Source organism: Schistocerca nitens, chromosome 8 (genome assembly GCF_023898315.1).
Source record: "Schistocerca nitens isolate TAMUIC-IGC-003100 chromosome 8, iqSchNite1.1, whole genome shotgun sequence".
NCBI lineage: Eukaryota > Metazoa > Arthropoda > Insecta > Orthoptera > Acrididae > Schistocerca > Schistocerca nitens.
Window position 1 is genome coordinate 363130453 of NC_064621.1, and position 22651 is coordinate 363153103.

General features: G+C 43.1%; 1 protein-coding gene and 1 pseudogene across 1 annotated transcript in view; both read left to right on the forward strand.

The window, feature by feature from the left end:
- Window positions 1–2236: 2236 nt before the first annotated feature.
- Window positions 2237–22651, forward strand: part of LOC126199570 (zwei Ig domain protein zig-8-like) — an 84449-nt gene continuing 64034 nt past the window's right edge. The window contains exons 1-2 of the mRNA XM_049936493.1: window positions 2237–2264; window positions 14667–14851. Of these exons, the coding sequence (XP_049792450.1) occupies window positions 2237–2264; window positions 14667–14851 (213 nt within the window). The remainder of the gene's footprint in view (window positions 2265–14666; window positions 14852–22651) is intronic.
- On the forward strand, window positions 2506–2623 carry LOC126199791 (5S ribosomal RNA; annotated as a pseudogene).

Here is a 22651-nt window from a genome sequence, read left to right on the forward strand (position 1 = left end):
ATGAATCGCATTATACAGGGTGACACAGGGAGACGGACGTTCTTGAACTTCGTAGTACTGAGGGCGAGGTGGTGGGAGGTGGTCGTGGTGGGGATAGTTCTGATCCACGCAAGACGCCATTTCATTTACTCAGTCACTATGGAGCAGTGGGACTTGCAACGTCGAGTGTTTGTCTATGACAGTTTCGTGAAAAATGGTGAATCTATTATTGCTATGCAGCGATTGTTTCGTGCGCGGTTTAATGTCGGTCGACATTGAGCTGTTCCGAGCCGTAACACAATACTCAGATGGGTGGAAAACTTCAGATCAACTGGAAACATACTGGATAAGAAGCATCCTGGCCCAAGACGCAGAGTAACGACACCATAAAATGTTTAATGGGTGAGGCAAGCGGCAGTCAGAAGCCCAGGATGGTCAGCTAGACGTCATTCTAGTGAGTTACGAACCAATCGTGAATCGGTTAGACGAATTTTGCATAAAGAATTAAAAATCCATCCCTACAAAATGCTCATTTTCCAACAACTTAAGGAAACTGATTTTGTTGTACGAGAAGACTTCGCTTGCAGAATGCAAGTGATTTTGGGATCGAATGAAAATGAAATTTTATTGATGAGCGATGAAGCTCATTTTCATTTAAACGGGACCGTGAAGAAGCAAAACCTACGTTACTGGGCTCCAGAGCCTCCACACCTTATCCACCAGCGTCCTCTATACTCAGGAAAAGTAACAGTCTGGTGTGCTCTTGGCTCTGTTGGCATTATTGGACCTTATTTTTATGAAGAGAATGGGACCACAGTTACTGTTAATTCGGTTCGTTACATTCGTATGCTTGAAACATTCTTGAAATCAGACTAAGAAGACGACGAATCCCTTTAAAACGCGTTTGGTTCCATCAGTATGGGGCAACATTGCACACTGCAAACACTTCAATGACAGTTCTTAGACGCATGTTTCCTGGCCGAATTATCTCACGTTTTGGCAATGTTCCTTGGCCTCCAATGTCTCCTGACTTGTCAGTATGTGACTTTTTTCTGTGGGGGTACCTTACGAACTGTGTCTATAACCACAAACCACGAAATTTGGACGAGTTGAAGAATGCAATCATTCAAGAAATTGCTGCCATTCCTGCAGAGATTTTAGTCCGTGTGATGAAGGATTTTGAGAAGAGACTTCAGTCCTGCATTCGAAATGATGGACATCACCTTGATGACATTATTTTTCACAAATAACTTTGTTAACTAAAATGGCAAATAATGAGCTTTGATTTTGTGTAAATAAATATGCATTAATTTTAAAGATGGCTGAGTATTGTTTCATTAAAAACCGTCCGTCTCCCATGTGTCACCCTGTACTTTTTGAGAATTTGATGGAACGGTTTGGATTTGGGGAAAACCTGAAGAACGTAGCCTTCCATTATGTATAGTGCAAACAGTAAAGTACGGTGGAGTTGTTACGGTACGAGGGTTTTTTCATAGTTAGACTTGTTCGCTTACTAGACTTCTGAAAACACAAAACGCGGAAGGATATGAACACATTTTACAGCCTAGTGTACTGTGTAAAGTTGAGAAACAGTCCGGAGACGCTGACTGTATCAGCAAGACAATGCAATCTCTCATACAGGAGCATCCCGTGACGCAGTGGGTTGTAGACAATAACATTCCTGAAATTGGCTGGTTTGCCCAGAGTCCAGACCTGAACCAGATGGAGTATCTTTGAGATGAATTACAACGTCGTCTTCGGTCTAGATCCCAGCGTCGAACATTACTGTCTTCTCTGGTTTCGGTTCACGAGGAAAAATAGGCTTTCATTCATCCACAAACCTTCAGACACCGCATTAAAAGTGTTCCCAGCAGAGTTGGAGCCATCGTAGAGGCGAAGGATGGACACTCACCTCATTACGGTCCATTAATGTGTGTCCAGAGGCATCTAATCTGGTAGTGTATACTAGTCTTAGTACCGCTTCAGAAACACTCTCGAAAACACTGAAATGTTTACCATCAGCGAATGATATGGAAATCTAATCTTGGATAATTTGAAGATAAACACCTCTGCCAGTTTCTGGAGCTTGACAAACACTTAAAGGAAATTGGCATTCTTGTGAATGCTACACTGCTGTCAAATCTATTTCTTTCCTGCCATCCCACAAGTAACGTAACCTCAGTCCTGTCGAGCACATTGGGGACGTTATCCAGTGATAAATAAGTGGCTGAGGACCAGCTACAGCAGCGCAATATCCATGGCACGTGGGGGAGAGCTGGTGGGGAGTGAGTGAAGTTGGCATACCAATACTATCGATATCCTGGAGAATGCATTCCACAACGCATCAACGACATCACCACGTCGAAACTTGGAACTACACGCTACTAGAAAAGTGCTGTAATTCTGTTAATTGCGATGTTGTTCCTTAAAAACAGCGAAAATGTATTAAATCATACAGAGGAAGACTAGAGGGATCAAGATTCACTACGGACGTTCCACAGTTGTTAATACGGTACTTCGTCTCTAGGCAACGGCCTTGCAGCAGTGGATACACCGGTTCGCGTCAGATCACCGAAGTTAAGCGCTGTTGGGCGTGGCCGGCACTTGCATGGGTGACCGTCCGGGCGGCCATGCGCTGTTGCCATTTTTTGGGGTGCACTCAGCCTCAAGCTTCCAATTGAGGAGCTACTCGACCGGAGAGTAGCGGCTCCGGTCACAGAAAACCGTCATAACGACCGGGAGAACGGTGTGCTGACCACATGCCCCTCCTGTCCACATCCTCATCTGAGGATGACACGGCGGTCGGATGGTCCCGATAGGCCACTTGTGGCCTGAAGACGGAGTGCTACTTCGTCTTTAACCATGCATTGGGTTGATGTTGACAAGGTTGCTTAAGTAAGTTCTGGGGCCATTTCTGAACAAAAAGCTAGTGGCGCTTTTACTCGAATAAATGTGGAAATCGTCGACTAAGTGATCGTGTACTAAAATTATTGTTTTTGCTTTATTATAATTCCACGCTTGAATCACAACTTTTATTAGTCATCAGGTTACTAATTTCTGTCCGTAATGACCGTCTTCAGACCTGCGTAGAAATTTACAAATATCAAGCCATTACATGAAAACTTTTTCGCGATTATGTAACAACCTATAGTATTCTTGTTAGTGGATGACAGAAATCTGTTTGGAGCATACTAGATCTGCCGCTTTGCATCTTTAATCGTTGTCATTGTTTTAGGGGTCCCAGTAGTGTTACTGTGCGCGTTCTTGACCAAAAGAAGTTGTAATAAGACACTTTAAAACGATGGTTCATATACCAGCGTGCAAATCACAGCAGTTCTATGCACTACGTATCACAATTTGTATATATATGTTCGACGTAAGTCCTAAGAACGAAAGTAAGCGATAAGACACTTTGTTGCATCAAATGCGCTGGAATGTCGGAGGTAGTTGTCCAACGATGCATAGTTATGCCAACCTTTTAATGTGCCATACTTACAACTTAAAGTAACATCTAAGTAACAAAATAGAACATCAGTCTTTTACTTAATTGCATAAAATGGTGGAATCCATGTAAATTCCAACTGTTTCACCAGCGCTATGATTCCAGCAACTTCTGCACATTGTATAAAATAGAAAGAGCCTGCAAGTACTCACCACCTTAGGGTACGTCAGTGTTGGTTGGAAAACTAGCTAATGCAAGAATAAAATTGTTTTTAGAAAAGTATCATAATATTATCGGTAGCAAACACCCGATGTTTTCTCCACACTTGCAAGTTCTACATCTACAAAGATATGGTAAATAATATTATTTAGTCATTTTCTATTTAACTTCGAGGTAACCACGTTGTGTAAAAGCTCAAATTCCCTGAAAAATTTTAGCATTATCTCAAGAATAAATTCTCTCTCTCCTTTGGAGTGTTGGCTGTTTTGAAACTTTCTGGCAGATTAAAACTGCGCGCAGGACCAGGACTCGTTCTAGGAACGGCGTTCGAGTTCCGGTGCAGCACACAGATTTAATCTGCCACGAAGTTTTAGTTTATATTTTACTTTGAGGTGCAGTGAAACTTTGTTTATCCCGACTACGTCGGACGGTCTGTCATCCCTATTATCGAAAATCCTGATAATCCGGGAATTCAGACAAAATTTGAATCGCATGGGTTAAAAAACGAATATTTGCATTGGTATGTAGAGTGTATGGGACTGGTGATATATCATCACACGTTCGGAAAAACATCATCCACAGTATTCCGAAAGCAGCAAGAGCCGACAAGTGCGATAATTATCGCACAATCAGTTTAACAGCTCATGCATCGAATTTGCTGACAAGGATAATATACATAAAAATGGAAAAGAAAATTGAGGATCTGTTAGATGACGATCAATCTGGCTTTAGGAAAGGTATTTTTGACGTTGCGGTTGCTAACGGAAGCAAGGCTAAAGGAAAATTAAGTCACCTTCATATGATCCACCGACCTCGACAAAGCGTTCGACAATGTAAAATGGTGCAAGATGTTCCAAATTTTGAGAAAAATAGGGGTAAGCTGCAGGGAAAGACGGATAATATACGGTATGTGCAAGAGCCAAGAGTGAAGAATTAGATTGATGACCGAGAACGAAGTACTCTGATTGAAAAGGGTGTAAGAGCTGGGTGTAGTCTTACGCCCCGCCGGCCGCGGTGGTCTAGCGGTTCTAGGCGCTCAGTCAGGAACCGCGCGACTGCTACGGTCGCAGGTTGGAAACCTGCCTCGGGCATGGATGTGTGTGATGTCCTTAGGTTAGTTAGGTTTAAGTAGTTCTAAGTTCTAGGGGACTTATGACCACAGATGTTGAGTCTAATAGTGCTCAGTGCCATTTGAACCTTACGCCCCCACTCTTCAATCTGCATATCGAAGAAACAGTGAAGGAAGTAAAAGAAAAGTTCAAGAGTGGCATTAATATTCAAGATGAAAGGATGTCAATGACAAGATTCGTTGATGACATTACTATCCTCTATGAAAGTAAAAAATTATTAAAGTATTTTTTTGAATTGAATGAACAGTCTAATGAGTACAGAATAGGGATTAAGTGTAAATCGAAGAAAGATGAAAATAATGAGAAGTAAGACAAATGAGTATGATGAGAAACTTAATATCAGAATTGGGGATCACGAAGTAGACGAAGTTAATAATTAAGTTTGCTGCCTAGGCAGCAAAATAACCCATATTGGATGGAGCAGGGCGGCCTCTCCTGGCGGAGAGAAGTCTACTAATTTGAAACATAGGCCTCAAAGAAGAAATTTCTCAGAATCTACGTTTGGAGCACAGCATTGAATGACAGTGAAACGTGAACTGTGTGGAAACTGGAACAGAAGAACATAGAAGCATTTGAGATGTGGTGCTGCAAACGAATGTTGTTAATTAGGGGACTGATGAGGTAAGGGATGACGAGGTTATCTGCCGAACTAAGGATATAGGTTGCAACTGCTGCTCTGAAAAGAAAAGGTAAGCACGTAGGCACAGGAGATGAAATCGTGGTGGGGTGCATGAAGCTAACCTGAAAACTGATGACTAAAAAATTTTTTTCGCGTGCACAGTCATATTATTTTCACCAAATATTGAAAACCTACCGTGAGTTTTATATCCAAGAATAATCAGTTAAGCTTTTTTAGAGGCATGTTCGCATTGTGTAGCAGGATCACGGAGGCGTTTCACCAGTGATTGTTTGGTAGAAGTTGTTTCCGCCTGGCGTTCAAAATAAATGGTTCAAATGGTTCTGAGCACTATGGGACTTAACTTCTGAAGTCATCAGTCCCCTAGAAATTAGAACTACTTAAACCTATCTAACCTAAGGACATCACACACATCCATGCCCGAGGCAGGATTCGAACCTGCGACCGTAGCGGTCGCTCGGTTGCAGACTGTAGCGCCTAGAACCGCTCGGCCACCCGGCCGGCTCGGCGTTCAAAATAAACCGTTGTTTTGTTCACATGTGTTTTGGCCTCTATATGTGTCGCAATGTCTTCAGAATGAGCGCCAACTTCATCACGTAATCCACTATCATCACCTTGTTCGCGAACGGCGGTAATAGCCAGACTTCTTGTCTTTTCGCAGCCAGTAGTTTACGTCATTAAGCCCTTCGTCTGAGCATCGTGGAATGTTTGCAAATCTTTCGGTGAAATTTCTGCAACAGTTCTCCTTTTTCTGTGGCGTTACTTTACACTCAAATCGAAAAAGAGACAATACAGCAGTGTACAGCTCAATCTTAACTTGTTGACTAGTACCACACCAGAATTTGTGAATGGTGGTTGAGTGAAATAATTATCGTCAACGCTTTTTACAATCATTACGTCTGGAGTATCGAATACTGTACAGTTGCTTCTTTGAAAAAAAAGAAAAAAAAACATACGCGAGCTGTGTTGTGAACCAGATATCCAGATTATTGGAACCTACAGAACATACAAAGGCCACTCCAGAAGAAACGCACAATTATTTTTGATAAACATCCAGTTTATTTACCGTATCTATCAATTTTTTGCAGTATATTGATACATTATTGAGAGGCAAAATGTAATTTTTTCACATAATTTTCGTCCCTTTCAGGTGCCTTATGCCACTATGGAACTAACAAGGGTATGGTTCAATTCGACGTGTCGAAACCTACCATGAAATTTCACAGTTACCATTTACTCGAATTGGCAACTCATTTAATATCCACAATAGTTAGCAATTGGTCTGCGATGGAGATAAAACTGAATCACTTTTCAGGACAGGTTTCGACAGAAGTCAGGATCAGCACATTTGAGTCGCTGTTTAGTAGCCTTTACAAAGCAGTCATCGTCTTCAAATCTCATTCTGCCAATGGATTCCTTCACTTTAACGACCAGGTGGTAATCACAAGGTGCCAAATCAGGGCTGTAGGGTAAGTGTTACAAAGTTGTATATCCCATCTTTGTCATCTGTTAACATTCTCGGATTCCTCGTGGCGCACATCTTTCTCTCAGCTACTTCAACATCCTCCAATCACTCTCTTTTCCTACTCCTACACTGTTTGACAGTTCGTTCGCTGTTACGCGCTTGTCAGCAAAAGTACTGGTGTGATTACTTTCATCAGATAATCTGCTTGCCAAACGACTAACTGCACTGTGATCAATAGCGTCATCCCTACATACCTTTTTCAATCTCTTTTAAATGTTGGTAACTGTCTCGTTCTAACAACTCAGGAAGTTTATTATAGCACGTTCCTTCGGCGAACTTTAAGTGCAGCAGCCAACTTCACTGAGTGCTACGACAGGGCGACTTCCGGAAAACGTTAAACTGAATTTGAATGCAAGAGGGGTAAATGTTTCTATGACTGTGAATAGCTAACAAAGAAATCACACGGCTATCGAGTTTTTGTATATTTGTATATTTATGTTACTTAAAGTTCAGAACTCAAACATCAATCCTCAAAAGCATTTCGACGCTACACTCAAGAATTCTCGAGAAGTTTTCCGATCATCCTTAATACGCTAGAGGAAGGTCGTTGTTCCGACTCTGTGTAGAGGGCACACGCGGAGGTCCTCAGTTCCATACCAGCAACATTACAATTTTCAAACGAAGGTCCATGTTCAACAAGAATTTCCCTGAATTGTAAAATATACAAAGACGCAAAACACTTGATTTTTAATTTTTTTGAAATCATACAATCTTGATTAACAGCCTCTTATAAAAGTTCGGTAGTTAAGAATTTATATTTGCAAAGGAAACTGGATTTTTGTGTACAATACGTAATTAAATATGAATCCGTGCATTTCTTATAAAAATGGCATTTAGATACGTATTAATTTGTATATATTTGACGAATTTTGTATTTACGTGATATAGGTATTCGAACTGAACGGAAGAAAACGAAAAAGTAATGCCCGAAACAAGACTCGCTTCAGCGATTACCAGCCTTGAACGCTACAGAATTTTTACACCTTTACTTATTTTATGCTTCACGGAAATGTTCGTAGAAGTTGCACTTTTTTTTTAACTTTTGCATCCGATGGGAATAAAACTCAGACTCCACATGTGGTAGGCGAGCGCACTACTTCAGCGCAATGCTGCTTGTCGAAAAATGGTCCTCCCTTTAGCTCAGTAGAGGCCAGGCATTCTGCTAATATGCCGCAGCGGACAACCTGGCAAGCACGTTTCCTCCGCCGCCACGTTACGCTGTCTGAGCGCGAGGAGGGGGAAGAGGCAGAAACTGCGAACGCCCCGAATTTGAATGGCAGTGCAGTCGCAATGCACTCGACTTGGTTTTATGTTTCACATTTCTTAACAACATAGATAAAACACAGATTAACTTCTCAGTATTCTTTATTTCCGGTGCTATGAGCACATGATATAACTTTTTCTTATGCAAACAGTCAGCATACAGACAGACGAAAACAATTTCACAGAAAATAGTACAACGGGAGTTGGGTTCTTTATGAATACGAAGGTTGGGCAGAGAGTGATTTACTGTGAGCAGTTGGGTGACAGGGAGCCCGCCCGATCGGCCGTGCGGTCTAACGCACTGCTTTCCGCGCGGGAAGCAGTGCCGGTCCCCGGCACGAATCCGCCCGGCGGGTTAGTGTCGAGGTCCGGTGTGCCGGCCAGCCTGTGGATGGTTTTTAAGGTGGTTTTCCATCTGCATCGGCGAATGCGGACTGGTTCCTCCTATTCCGCCTCAGTTACACTGTGTCGGCGATTACTGCGCAAACACTTTCTCTACATACGCGTACACCATAATTATTCTACCACGTAGGGGTTACACTCGTCTAGTGTGGTCTAGTGTGAGACGTTCCCTGGGGGGGTGGGGGGGGTGGGGAGTGTCCACTGGAGGTCGAACCCCTCAATAACCCTGGGTTCGGTGTGGGGCGGCGGTGGGGTGAGTGGACTTCTGTAGCCTTTTATGGGGTTGTAAACCACTGAGGGCTACGGCTGGGACGAAGCCTCTCCGTCGTTTCTAGGTCCCCAGTTCCATACAATACAATACAATACAATACAATTGGTGACAGGGCTGTGCTGATCAGAATCGACAGGAAACCAACACTGACAACGATAGTTCTGGTATATATGCCGAAGTCGCAAGCTGAAGATGAAAGAATAGAGAAAGTGTGCAAGCATATTGAACGCGTAATTCAGTTCGTAAAGGGAGATGAAAATCTAATAGTCACGAGGGATTGGAATACGGTTGTCAGAGGAAGGAGTAGAAAAAAGGGTTACAGGAAAATATGGGCTTGGTACTAGGGATGAAAGATAAGAAAGACTAATTGACCTCTGCAATAAATTTCAGTTACTAATAACGGATACTCTTTTCAAGAATCACAGGAGGAAGAGGTACACTTGGAAAAGGCAGAGATTTCGAAATCAGATACTGCACTGTAAGGCGTACCAGAAGGAGATATAGACACAGATAACAATTTAGTAGTGATGAACAGTAGGTTGAAGTTTAGGGGATTAGGCAGGAAGAAGCAATGCGCAAGGAAGTGGGATACAGAACTATTAAGGAATGAGGAGATATGGTTGAAGTTCTTTGAAGATAAAGATAATGCATTAAGGAATAGCTCAGTAGGTAGTTCAGCTGAAGACAAATGGACGGTTCTAAAAAGGGCAATCACAGAAATTGGAGAGAAAAACGTAGGTACAAATAAGATAACTGCGAAGAAACCATGGGTAAAATAAGCAATACTACAGATGATCGATTAAAGAAGGAAACACAAAAATGTTCAGGGATAATCATCTTGTGATGTTGCAGTTCATCTTGTTATGTCCGTGCTTGCTACGAAATGGGAAGAGGAATTCCGCCTTATGCAAGACATCTTTTTTCTGTTTTGTTTCAGCATTTTTTGTGCTATCTTCTGTGGGTTATTTTATATTTTATAACTGTAAATTTGTTGTTACATATTAACATGTAGGGAAACTTTTGGTCCTTAATAATTTACAATTGTGAATGAATAATTGTTGTAAATATTATACATCATTTGTTCATAGTTCACAGTTGAGATATGTATTAACGACCTGATGCACTATGTGTTGTTTATAACATTATGTCAATGTTCTATTATAGCTTAATTGGCATAAAGAGTGGATGTATTTAAACAAATGCAATTATTGTTGGAAAGACTGACTCAGCACACTCCTATAGAAAAGTCAAAACAGCCTCAAATTAAGGTAGCATTAAGGATGCAACGGGAATGGAAAGAGTACACTGAAGGCCTCTATGAGGGGAAAGATTTGTCTGATGTGATAGAAGAAGAAACAGGAGTCGATTTGGAAGTATAGAAGTATAGTATTATAGTATTAGAATCAGGGTTTAAGAGAACTTTGGAGGACTTAAGATCAAATAAGGCAGAAGAGATAGATAACATTACATCAGAATTACTAAGATCATTGCGGGAAGTGGCAACGAAATGATTATTCACGTTGGCATGTTGAATGTGTAAGTTTGGCGACAGAAAAACTGACTTTTGGAAAAAATATCATCGACACAGTTCCGGAGACTGCAAGAGCCGACAGCTCACGAATCCAAGCTGCTGACCAGAACAAGACTGGAAAAGAAAATTAAAGGTGTGTTAGATAAAGTTTGGATTTAGGAAAGGTAAAGGCAGCAGAGAGGCAATTCTGACGTTGCAGTTTATAGTGGGAGCGAGACAAAAGAAATATCAAGACACCTTCATAGGATTTGTCGACCTTGAAAATGCGTTTGACAACGTAAAATGGTGCAAGACGATCGAAACTCTCAGAAAATGGGGGTAAGCTGTAGGGGAAGACGGGTAATATACGATATGTACAAGAACCAGGAAGGAATAATAAGAGTGGGATTAAAAACGGTGTAAGACAGGTATGTAGTCTTTCGTCCCTACTGTTCAATCTATGCTTCCAAAAAGCAGTTACGTAAATAAAAGAAAGGTACAAGAGTAGAATTAAAATTCAAGGCGGAATGACAGCAATAACGAGATACGCTGATGACATTGCTCTCCTCAGTGGAAGTGAAGAAGGACAGGATCTGCTGAATGGAATGAACAGTCTAATGAATACAGAATATGGATTGAGAGTAAATCGAAGAAAGACGAAAGTAATGAGAAGTAGCAGAAATGAGATCAGCAAGAAACTTAACATCAGGACCGATTGGTCATGAAGTAAATGAAGTTAAGGAATTCTGCTATGTAGGCAGTAAAATAACCCATGACGGTCGGAGGAAGGAGGAAATCGAAAGCATACTAGCACTGGCAAAAAGGGGATTCTTGTCCAAGAGAGGTCTACTAGTATCAAAAATAGGCCTTATATTGAGGAAGAAATTTCTAAGAATGTACTATTGGAGCACAGCATTGTATGGTAGTGAAACATGGACTGTGGTGCTACCGAAGAATGCTGAAAATTTGGTGGACTGATAGGGTAAGTAATTGGAAGGTTCTCAATGATGAGGTTCTCCGGAAAATCATCGAGAAAAGTAATGTATGTAAGATACTAACAAGAAGAAGGGAAGACATAGTTAAGACATCAGGGAATAACTTCCATGGTACCGAAGTGAGCTGTAGAGGGTAAAAACTGTAGAGGTAAACAGAGATTATAATACATCCAGAAAATAATTGAGGACGTATATTACAAGTGCTACTTTGGGACGAAGAGGTTGGCGTAAGAGAGGAATTCGTGTCGGGCAGCACCAAACCTTTAGAAACTGATGTCCAAAAAAAGAACACACATTTGTTGATCGAAATTTTGTGGCACTTTTGCAACGTTATGGAGACATGGAAACTGTAACTGAGGAAAGCAATGTAGACCTTCTGTACAGTTTGACGTTAAAAGTATTTGCCTTTAAAACAGGAATTACCTCGGATATCAGTTACCTCTGCACATGCACAGGAGCACTTTAAACGGTTCCTAAAAAGGCTTGAAAACGGACGTTAGATTGACAGTGTTCTAAAAATGTTTAGGAAAATGTCTTTATACTTCTTTCAAGGCCGCAATGAATTCTTCAATCGTCTCGTTTTCTTTAACGTTAGTGAGCTTAGGGAACAGGGCTATCATTGTCAGAATGTGTCCCTCTTAAAACGCGACTCTCTTTTTGAACGCATTCCCGTCAAATTAGGGATAAGTTACCTTACTATATCTTACTGTGGGCAGTGTGCAGTCAATCTACTTCAAATACGAAGTGTGCAGTCCGTTCCAAATATCCAAATTTTCGTTCCTGTACTCTTTTTTCCTTCATAGATTCACCAGTAGCAAGTTTAATACCGAAAAATCGTTTCAGGCACACCCCTCGACTTAAACCAACGTACTTTTCAGTAATACGTGAAGTTTCCACACTCCTCGATCAGCTCCATTAAAAACTTTTGCAACTGACAATGGAGTAATGCGTGTGACTTCAGAGATTTTACTATTTGTACCACCAATTTCTTCATGTGCTGCATGCCTGCAAATTTAGCACAAAGTCCTTCTTGATGTACAGAACAATGAAAACCGTTTGTCGATCGCTGTAGTTTTTTTACTCCTTCATTATCAAGTAAACATATAAATTATTTCTGTATAATACTGTAACGTCTGGTCCTTTCAACTCCCCACAAACCAACCGATACTGTAACGTCGTTTCATAGCAGATATGCACTACCAATCACTCCTGCGAACAGAGAATTCTCATCCCTGTCTTCTGTCATTCGCATTCATTTTAAAGGATTGTGACGATAGATCGCTGGCTGCCAGTTTTTGTGCAAACAGTCACTGAGCCTGAGAACGTGTGTCACACCACGAACAAGTAGCAAAGGGTAAACAATGCTGACACCACGATTCTGTCGAACTGAGAAAGTTCGCCGACCAAAAATGCCGCACAGCAATGCTAAACGAAATATCGCGCTGTTCTGGGTTCTTCCGAGATGCTGCACGTGTAAAGTTTGGCACGCCGTCGTCGGCCCTGCTTTAGCCTATTAAAATTTTTGGGAAACATGAAACTTGTTTTTTGTCGACAATTTTTGAGAGTTGTATCGAAGAGCTTTGGAGGGTGATATTTGAGTTCTGAATTTCACGTACCATAAATATAAAAAAATATACACTACAGGCCATTAAAATTGCTACACCAAGAAGAAATGTAGATGATAAATGGGGTTTCATTGGACAAATATATTATACTAGAACTGACATGTGATTACATTTTCAAGCAATTTGACTGCGAAGATCCTCAGATCAGTACCCAGAACAACCACCTCTGGCAGTAATAACGGCCTTGATACGCCTGGGTATTGAGTCAAACAGAGTTTGGATGGCGTGTACAGGTACAGCTGCCCATGCAACTTCAACACGATACCACAGTTCATCAAGAGTAGTGACTGGCGTATTGTGACGAGCCAGTTGCTCGGCCACCATTGACGAGACGGTTTCAATTGTGAGAGATCTAGAGAATGTGCTGGCCAGGCCAGCAGTGGAACATTTTATGTATCCAGAAAGGCCCGTACAGGACCTGCAACATGCGGTCGTGCATTATCCTGCTGAAATGTAGGGTTTCGCAGGGATCGAATGAAGGGTTGAGCCACGGGTCGTAACACATCTGAAATGTAACGTCCACTGGTGAAAGTGCCGTCAATGCGAACAAGAGGTGACCGAGACGTGTAACCAATGGCACCCCATACCGTCACGCAGGGTGATACGCCAGTATGGCGATGACGAATACACGCTTCCAATGTGCGTTCACCGCGATGTCACAAAACACGGATGCGACCATCATGATGCTGTAAACAGAACCTGGATTGATCATAAAAAAATGACGTTTTGCCATTCGTGCACCCAGGTTCGTCGTTGAGTACACCATCGCAGGCGCTCCTGTCTGTGATGTACTTCGAGGGTAACTGTAGCCATGGTCTTCGAGCTGATAGTCCATGCTGCTGCAAATGTCGTCGAACTGTTCGTGCAGATGGTTGTTGCCTTGCAAACGTCCCCATCTGTTGACTCAGGGATCGAGACGTCGCTGCACGACCCGTCACAACAATACGGATAAGATGCCTGTCATCTCGACTGCTAGTGATACGAGGCCGTTGGGATCCAGGAGGGCGTTCCGTATTACCCTCCTGAACCCACCGATTCCATATTCTGCTAACAGTCATTGGATCTCGGCCACGCGATCAACAATGTCGCGATACGATAAACCGCAATCGCGATAGGCTACAATCCGACCTTTATCAAAGTCGGAAACGTGATGATAGGCATTTCTCCTCCTTACACGAGGCATCACAACAACGTTTGACCAGGCACCGCCGGTCAACTGCTGTTTGTGTGTGAGAAATCGCTTGGAAACTTTCCTCATGTCAGCACGTTGTAGGTATCGCCACCGGCGCCAACCTTGTGTGATTGCTCTGGAAAGCTAATCATTTGCATATCACGGCATGTTCTTCCTGTCGGTTAAATTTCGCTTCTGTAGCACGTCATCTTCGTGTTGTAGCAATTTTAATGGCCAGTAGTGTATATAAAAAACCATGTGGCGTGAGATCTTGAAAGACGTAGAACAAATGTTTGGTTTAAGAAAATGTATATATTGTGCGTTTCTTATGGAGTGGCCTCATAATGCGTAGAAAAGCGCAGGTTTTCCAAATAAACGGTAAAGTTGCTGTTCTCTAAGGTCTTCATTCACGTGTTGTAAGGCCCCCTGACGCAAAGTGTTTGCAGAGTTTGTGTAGCCGTGCTGTGGCTTGTAACGGCTGGAGCCGGATGTTGCAGGGGGCGCGGGTCCCGGGTCCTCCAGCAGCCGCTTCGTGACGGACTTCCTGCAGGACGGCACGCAGGTGGCGGCGGACGGCGCCGGCGGTCCCTACTTCGACTCCTCGGTGCCCGACAACCTGACCGGCCTCGTGGGGAGGACGGCCTACCTCAACTGCCGCGTCAAGAACCTCGGCAACCGCACCGTGAGTACCAGTTCCTCCTCACGTGTATCTCGCGCTGGTGTCTCGGGACTGGCGACAGCACAGTGCACTCGACGGCGAGGCTCCTTATCAGTTTGGGCTCGCCAAAAGTAAATAAAACATTCGGAAGCCAAGAACGCATAAATATTTCTTTATTTAAAACAACCGGTTTCTACAGATCTTGCTGATAGTTTTGTAACACACACGGGGGGACAAATGGGTGGGGTACCTAAAACTGGCTTTTTCACTTTTGGACTGTGCGCCATATCCACACCACGTACCTGATAATTCAGCGGCAGTCGTATTGTTCTGCTCCACAATGCTGCTGGCTTGCCTGAAATTATCTATCGAAATATGCAAGCCAGTAAGGGGAGCCACTCAACGTTAAGCACAACTCTGTTCTACGTCTGGTATGAAAAACTATATTCTGAGACGATTAAAGAAAATCGCAGGTGTCGCTGTTTACATTCTAATTCATAAGTTTTTATCCCAATTAATGTATGATTACCAGTCCACAATATCACTCAGACGGGCGTACTCGTAACCGACACGACGCGGGTGATGATGCGGAAGTCGAATGATCGCACGAAAGTTCTTACGCTCGTCACGCACACACAAATATCTGCTACCAGTCCTCCTTGACACTAGTAATAAATTTTAACACTGCCCACAAGTTAAATTTACAGTTCACAGTTCTCAATTGTTCGAGCGTGCGCGTAACCGTCGCGGCGCTGTTGATTGTTGATGATGCGGAACGCGAGGATCGAACGCACGTTCTCACGCTCGCTACAAGACACTGGCACTTGTTTGCACACTCTTGTGGTAACCAATTTTTTGCTGATTCACATCAGTTCATTCTCAGAGACCGAACGCGGCGTGGATGATTGATACTGTACGGTACGACACATAGCGAGAGGATACACAAATACGTTATCGGCGGGACTGCTCATTTTTTAATTACTTCTTGACGCACTTTCCTCTGAATCCTTTCCATATTTCATCATTTTACTGTAGCAGCACTTTGTAGCAACACTTCAACTTCCATACTAACAATGCCGCTCACATGCAGAGCTACACACTACACAACATAACAGTTCCGTGTCCGGTGCTCGACTCGATAGACGCGGCTGCCCGCAAAGATACCCCGCAACCAAGCCAGCGATATGACAGTACGCTACAGTTAGAGGCCTTGAAATATATTTTTGTTATGAAATATGTTCCTTTTAAGTAGGACCTCTCACCAAGATGTTATCTGGATAAGAAAACAGCTCGTTATAATAAGTTTGTCATGGCTAAAATATTTAAAAACATAAAACGTTTTTAAATATTTAAGTTATGACAAACCTTTTATAATGTGCTGTCTTTTATCTGCATGACAACTTGACTTGAGATCTAACTTAAAATGAACAAGTTTCACAACAAAAAGATTTTTTAGGACCTGAAGATGACAGCATAGTTGTCGAAACCGGTTGTTTTTATGGGATCTTAGCTTTTGAATGTCTTAGAGCAAGTAAAACAAATCGCTCCTTCTGTCTTTTCCAAATGATAAAATTCATGAAAATAAAACATCTGAGCAGAAGTATCCGAACATAGATTAGTGGACATTTATATAAGGTATGTCCCCTTCGCATTTGTGACGGCTTCAGATTCCCACGTTGTATGAGGTGTCCGATTGTGTGTATCTCCTCAAAAGCCGAAAGCAGAGAAGGTAGTGATGTTGGACACTGCGGTATGGAGTGAAGTCGACATTCTGACTCGTATCAAAGGACTTTCGTGGTGTTCATGTCGGTACCCTGGCCAGGCCAATCGCTTCCGAGAAAGTTATTGCCCACAAATGCCTTACGGATACTGCTTTGTGACACGGTGCATTGTTATCCTCATAGGATTACCAACTCTGAATTGTTCCTCTGTTTTATGTACTACACAATGCTGCTATGTTGATATACTTTCGCATTTAACTTATTAATCACAATAAAGGGATCACTTCCTAATAATGAAAAACATCTCCCATAGCATAACGCCGCTTCCTGTGTGCTTCACTCTCAGCACTATACATGTTGGCACGTAACGTGCTCCACGCATTCGTCAAACCCAAATCATTCCATAGGATTGTCAGAAGGTACAGCGTGATTCATAACTCCAAATCACTCGTCTCCAGCCATCAATTGTCCAGTGGCTTCACTTTTAACACCGTCTCTAGCGTCGTTTAGCACTGACTGCAGTAACGTATAGCTTATGAGCAACTGCTTGACCATTGCAACTCGTTTCTTTACTCACCACCAACAGTCCTTGTGCCAGCTGGAATGGTGGTAGCACTTTGGAACTCACGACTGAGTCCTTCTGCTGTTTCCATGCGATTTTTTATAATCAGGTCCTGGAACGCTCGAAGCTCGCTGTCCCTCAGTACATGAGGTCTATCGTGGTTTTTATTTAGCTGCGCTTGTACCTTCGGCTTCCGCTTCACAATCACAACATCAACAGTCGACTAGTGTATAGAATGGTTGAAATGTGCCTGATGGATTTGTTATTCAGGTAACATTTAGTGACTAACTAACGTTCGAAGTCACTGAGTTCTCGTGACCGACATATTCTGCTCTCTTGTTTCTCTGCTGACAGCGCTATACATCTTCCTCTCCTTTTATACTGGCGGGTCCGGTTTTACTGACATCTGGTGGTCACTTTTACACTATGCAGGGCGTCGGCCGCACTTTCTCTGACGTTTCAGCAGAAATCTGCAGTTTCGTTTCTGCATCGTGTAGCTGGAATCGTCCCAAGCAAATACTGCTAAGCAGTCTGTAATGCGATGCCCAGTGTCGGCGGAAAGCGTCAGTTTGTTTCGCGTTGAGAGGAGAACGCTTTGTAAAGCGGAATTTTATGTGCCCATTCGAAAGAGTGGTCCCAGATTAGTCTAGATCAATGTCTGTTTTATCGTTATTTCCTCTCCTCCCTCCTTGTATTTCCTCCTACTCCAGGTCCCCCCCCCCCCCCCCCCATCTGCCTTGGATCGGGAGTGCCGCCTTTTTCGTGCAGTGTTTTACAGTGTGTTTTTCCCGTGAGTGCTCCGTGTTGTGTCTTTTGGGAAGTGTTGCGAACAGCCCTCATACTGTCGCTGGGTGTGCATTTTTTTATCTCTTGCGAACAGAAACCAGACTGTCACCATGTTTTTTAATTGTGTGTCTACTATGTTACTTGTCTGATTGCCGGCCGCTGGTGGCCGAGCGGTTCTGGCGCTACAGTCTGGAACCGCGCGACCGCTACGGTCGCAGGTTCGAATCCTGCCTCGGGCATGGATGTGTGTGTTGTCCTTAGGTTAGTTAGGTTTAAGTAGTTCTAAGTTCTAGGGGACTTATGACCTCAGTAGTTGAGTCCCATAGTGCTCAGAGCCATTTGAACCATTTGAACTTGTCTGATTCCTGTGTATTTTATCAACATTGCCAACCCCCTTTTGCTTTCTGTTTTACCTTTCCGCATTTTTACGCCATTTTTCACTTTAAGTCACCATTTTATCGCCTGTTTTTCCTTGTTTCTTTCCCCCCTTCGGGGGGAATTGAAAATCAATAAAGAAAAAAAAATTATCGTTATAACCCCACACCCCCAATCTGCCCTTGGGTGTGGTGTCATCTTCGTGCCGACTTTTTAGTTTAATGTTTCCAGTGATTGTTAAGTGCTGTGCGTCTTTTCCGAAGTGCTGGGTCTGATTTTTTTTATATCTCTTGCGGACGGAAACCAGACTGTCGCGTGTTTTTTAATTGTCTGTCTACTATTTTACCTGTCTGCTTCCTGTGTATTTTATTAGCATTTTATTAGCATGTTTTAACTTTCCGCAATTTTCCGCCGTTTTACAATTTAAGTCATCGTTTTATCGTCTGATTTTATTGTTTTTTTCTCTTATTATGTTTTAAAAATTCTATAGGCTGGAGAGCAGCGTACTAAGCTGATGTCAGCCCGTCCCCTTCGGAGGGAATCGAAATTCAATAAAGAAAAAAAATATCGTTATATATTAACAGGGACAGTAAAACTCGAAAAATAATCAGTACTCCAGCAAAGACACCCACTGCCCTCGGCCACGCTGAGTGCTACTTACCAGCATGCAGCGCTACTTACTAGCTGCTGGAGTAAGTGTTATTCTTCCTGTTTTAATGTTTTACTATCGGACTATCGGACTATCGCAGGAGAGCTTCTGTTAAGTTTGGAATGTAGGAGACGAGGTACTGGCAGAAGTAAAGCTGTGAGTACCGGGCGTGAGTCGTGCTTCGGTAGCTCTGATGGTAGAGTACTTGCCCGCGAAAGGCAAAGGTCCCGAGTTCGAGTCTCGGTCGGGCACACAGTTTTAATCTGCCAGGAAGTTTCATATCAGCGCACACTCCGCTGCAGAGTGAAAATCTCATTCTGGAAATTTCAGATATCTGCAGCAACGCTAGAGGAAATGCGCCTGTCGACTCTTAGGAGAGACATCGGGTCTAGAAGGGTCTGGATACTCTTGATGAGATAGGTATGGTGAAGGTCCCCACAGTACACTTCTCTAATCTTTATTACGTCTCTAATCTAATCTAATACATCAGGCGCGTTTGGTGACCTTTATATGATGCTTTCGTCCCTCTACATCCATGAGGGGTAGTTGTAATGTTTTACTTATCAAAACGAGAAGTCTAACTGTAACCATGAAACTTGATGACGGTTTTAGAATTTCTGTATATATTAACTTGCAATGACGGATGACGTGACAGAAACGTTGGATATATGAGGCTGTCTGGCGGCTGTCCAGCAAACGTTCCACTTCAAAAACCAGCTCATCGTCATTCTGAAAATGCCTGCTACACAATAATTTTTCATGTAGGGGAGGAGGGAGACGTCACTATATTAAGAGAATATGCGTGAAGGTGCCCCGTGCGGAATAAGCAGCCTCCCGTAACCTCGACAGGAAACGTCCGTAGTGCGCTCCTGTGTCGGTTTGTCCGTTACGAGCATAATATGTAAGCACCACGGCATGGCAGTTCCAAAAAATAGTCAGCACCAACTTGCCCGATGACGGTTTGGGTCTTCGTCTCTTGGGCGGTGATGGATCCACTTGCTTCCATTGCTTGTTTTATTCTATACGTTGGTGTCACAGTGATAGCACTCGTACATTATGATTAAACGTCTAAAGAAGTCTGCATGTCCTGACATAGCTGTAACATTCCCGTTCTGCCTCGAGCCGGTAGCCTTTCTTCAGTTGCTGTGAACAGTCGCCGGACCCAGCGGGCAGCGAACTTCGTCGCGTTCAAAATATCGTGCAAGATGTTGGAAACTTACGCGTGACTGTTTATTCACTTTTTAGGGTTCCATACTTCAATCGCCAAAAACGGAAACCTTATAGAATCACTTTGCTGTCCGTCTGTCTATCAGAATGCTAAAAACACTTTTTCTGAGGAACGGGCAGATGCATCAAGTTGAAAAATATGTCACATACTAAAGCCTATGATCCCTTGGCGCTGTAAAATATTGAGGCTTCCATGTTATTGGGGTAAAAAAATAAGGCGATTTACAGAGTGAAAAGATGATAAACGCAAATTAGTTATAAACTGCGGCGTGCACACACTTTATTCAACATCTAAACGTCACTGCAGATATTCGGATTTAGGTTACGACATGTTCGATATGCCTGCCATCATTGGCGATGATGTGGCGCAGACGAATAGCGAAATTCTGCATGACCCGCTGAAGTGCCGGAACATCGATGCCGTCGGTGACCTACTGAATGGCTGTTTTCAGCTCAGCAATAGTTCTGGGATTATTGTTGTACACCTTGTCTTTAATGTAGCCCCACAAAAAGGAGTGCCATGTGTTCAGAACCCGAGAACATGGCGGCCAATCGAGGTCCATGCCAGTGGCCTCTGGGTACACCAGGGCCAGACTGCGGTTCCCACAGTGATCCTCCAGGACATGAAACACTCTCTTGCTTCGATGGGGTCGAGCTCCGTCTCGCATGAACCACATCTTGTCGAAATCAGGGTCACTTTGGATAACGGAAATGAAATCATCTTCCAAAACCTTCACGTAGGCACCGTGCCATCAAGGAATATGGCACCGATTATTCCGCGATTCGACGTTGCACACTACACAGTCACCCGCTGAGCGTGAAGAGACTTGTCGATCGCGAAATGAAGATTCTCAGTCCCCCAAATGCGTCAGTTTTGCTTATTGACGTGACCACCCAAATGAAAGTGAGCTCCGTCGTTAAATCAAAGCATGCATGCGCATGCTAATTCCCACCATGCCCCGAGGCAAACCGCACAGTTCGAACGTCCTAACATAAACAATTCAGAAGTTATGACGTTTTTGTTTCACACAGCTCAATAATTCTCACCCTGTATGTCATATTTTGATACTCGCAGACTCACTCATCACAAGCTGTAGGGTACTTCTTGTTGACTTAGAACCGTGAAATTTGGCAAGAAACTACGTTTCACGGTGAAACTAAAGGAAAAAAAATCCGAAAATTGTTAACTTGTAATTATATCACACGAAAAAATATTTTTTCCCATTTGGTATCCGAGATCAGACTTGACGTGTTCGGCAGGTGATGGTTGAAGTGATCACTGTAGCAAGTAGGTATCTACTAATACAAGTACTCCTGGCCCCTGTGTTTGATCACAGATTCTTCCTACACGTCGGTCAGGGGCCTGAAGATGGCGTAGTAACACGCTGAAACTGGTTGTCAAAATAAGATTGGAAATTTGACATCCCCTATCGAACAGCCAAGTCCCACAACCATCTGTATAAAGATGGACATACAGAGACGTGAAATTAAAATATTCTCGAAAATTGTGGATTCCCTGGGATCGGTATCTTGCCAATATTAATGTCGAGAACAGACAAAAATTGTCGAAATTCTCGATTTCCGGAATGGATGAACTGTCTGTATACGTAATTAAGTGTGAACGGAACCGGTAGTGCGCGACTACTACTCATACCTGTCTAGTTTCTCGACTGACCCCTCGATTACAATGGTATTGATGATCTTGCAGCTCTCGAAGAATGAAATTACAATGAAATCCAGACCATTAGCTGCTTACAGGCGTTGATAAATATCAACGGGGACACTAGAAGATGTGTGCCCGAACCGGTACACGAACCCGGGATCTCTTGCTACATGGCAGACCTCTATCCGACTGAGCCATCAAGGACACAGAGGATAGTGCGACTGCAGGGACGTATCTCTGGCACGCTCCCAGTGAGACCCACATTTCCAGCTTACTGACAACACACTACATTTTTACTGCCCCTGCCCACTATATTCATTACTCGTGGCAGTCAGTCTACCGATTCCCGTAAGAGTTTGAGCCATGTGAGTGCATCTGCACTGAAGAAGATTGTTGGCCGGTAAGCCTTATTATATGAGGATGTTATCTGTTCTTTCCGACATGTTCGAAAAACAGATACCATCTCCGTAAAATAAGGCTTACCGGCCAATGATCTCATGTCCGAAAGAACAGATGCCATCTCCATATAAATAAGGCTTACTGGCCAATGATCGTCTTCAGTGCGGATGCACTCACATTACTCAAACTCTTACGGGAATCGGTAGATTGACTGCCGCGAGTAATGAGTATAGTGGGCAGAGGCACTACAAATGTAGTGTGTGGACAGTAAGCTGGAAATGTGGATCTCACAGGGAGGGTGCCAGAGATAAGTCCCTGGAGTCGCACTATCCTCTGTGTCAACAAACAGGATCTGTTAACGGTATACTACGCCTTCCACATCGCTGGCAACGGGTTCTACACAACGCTGGTGACTACTTTCAAGGACAGTAACTGGTGCAAA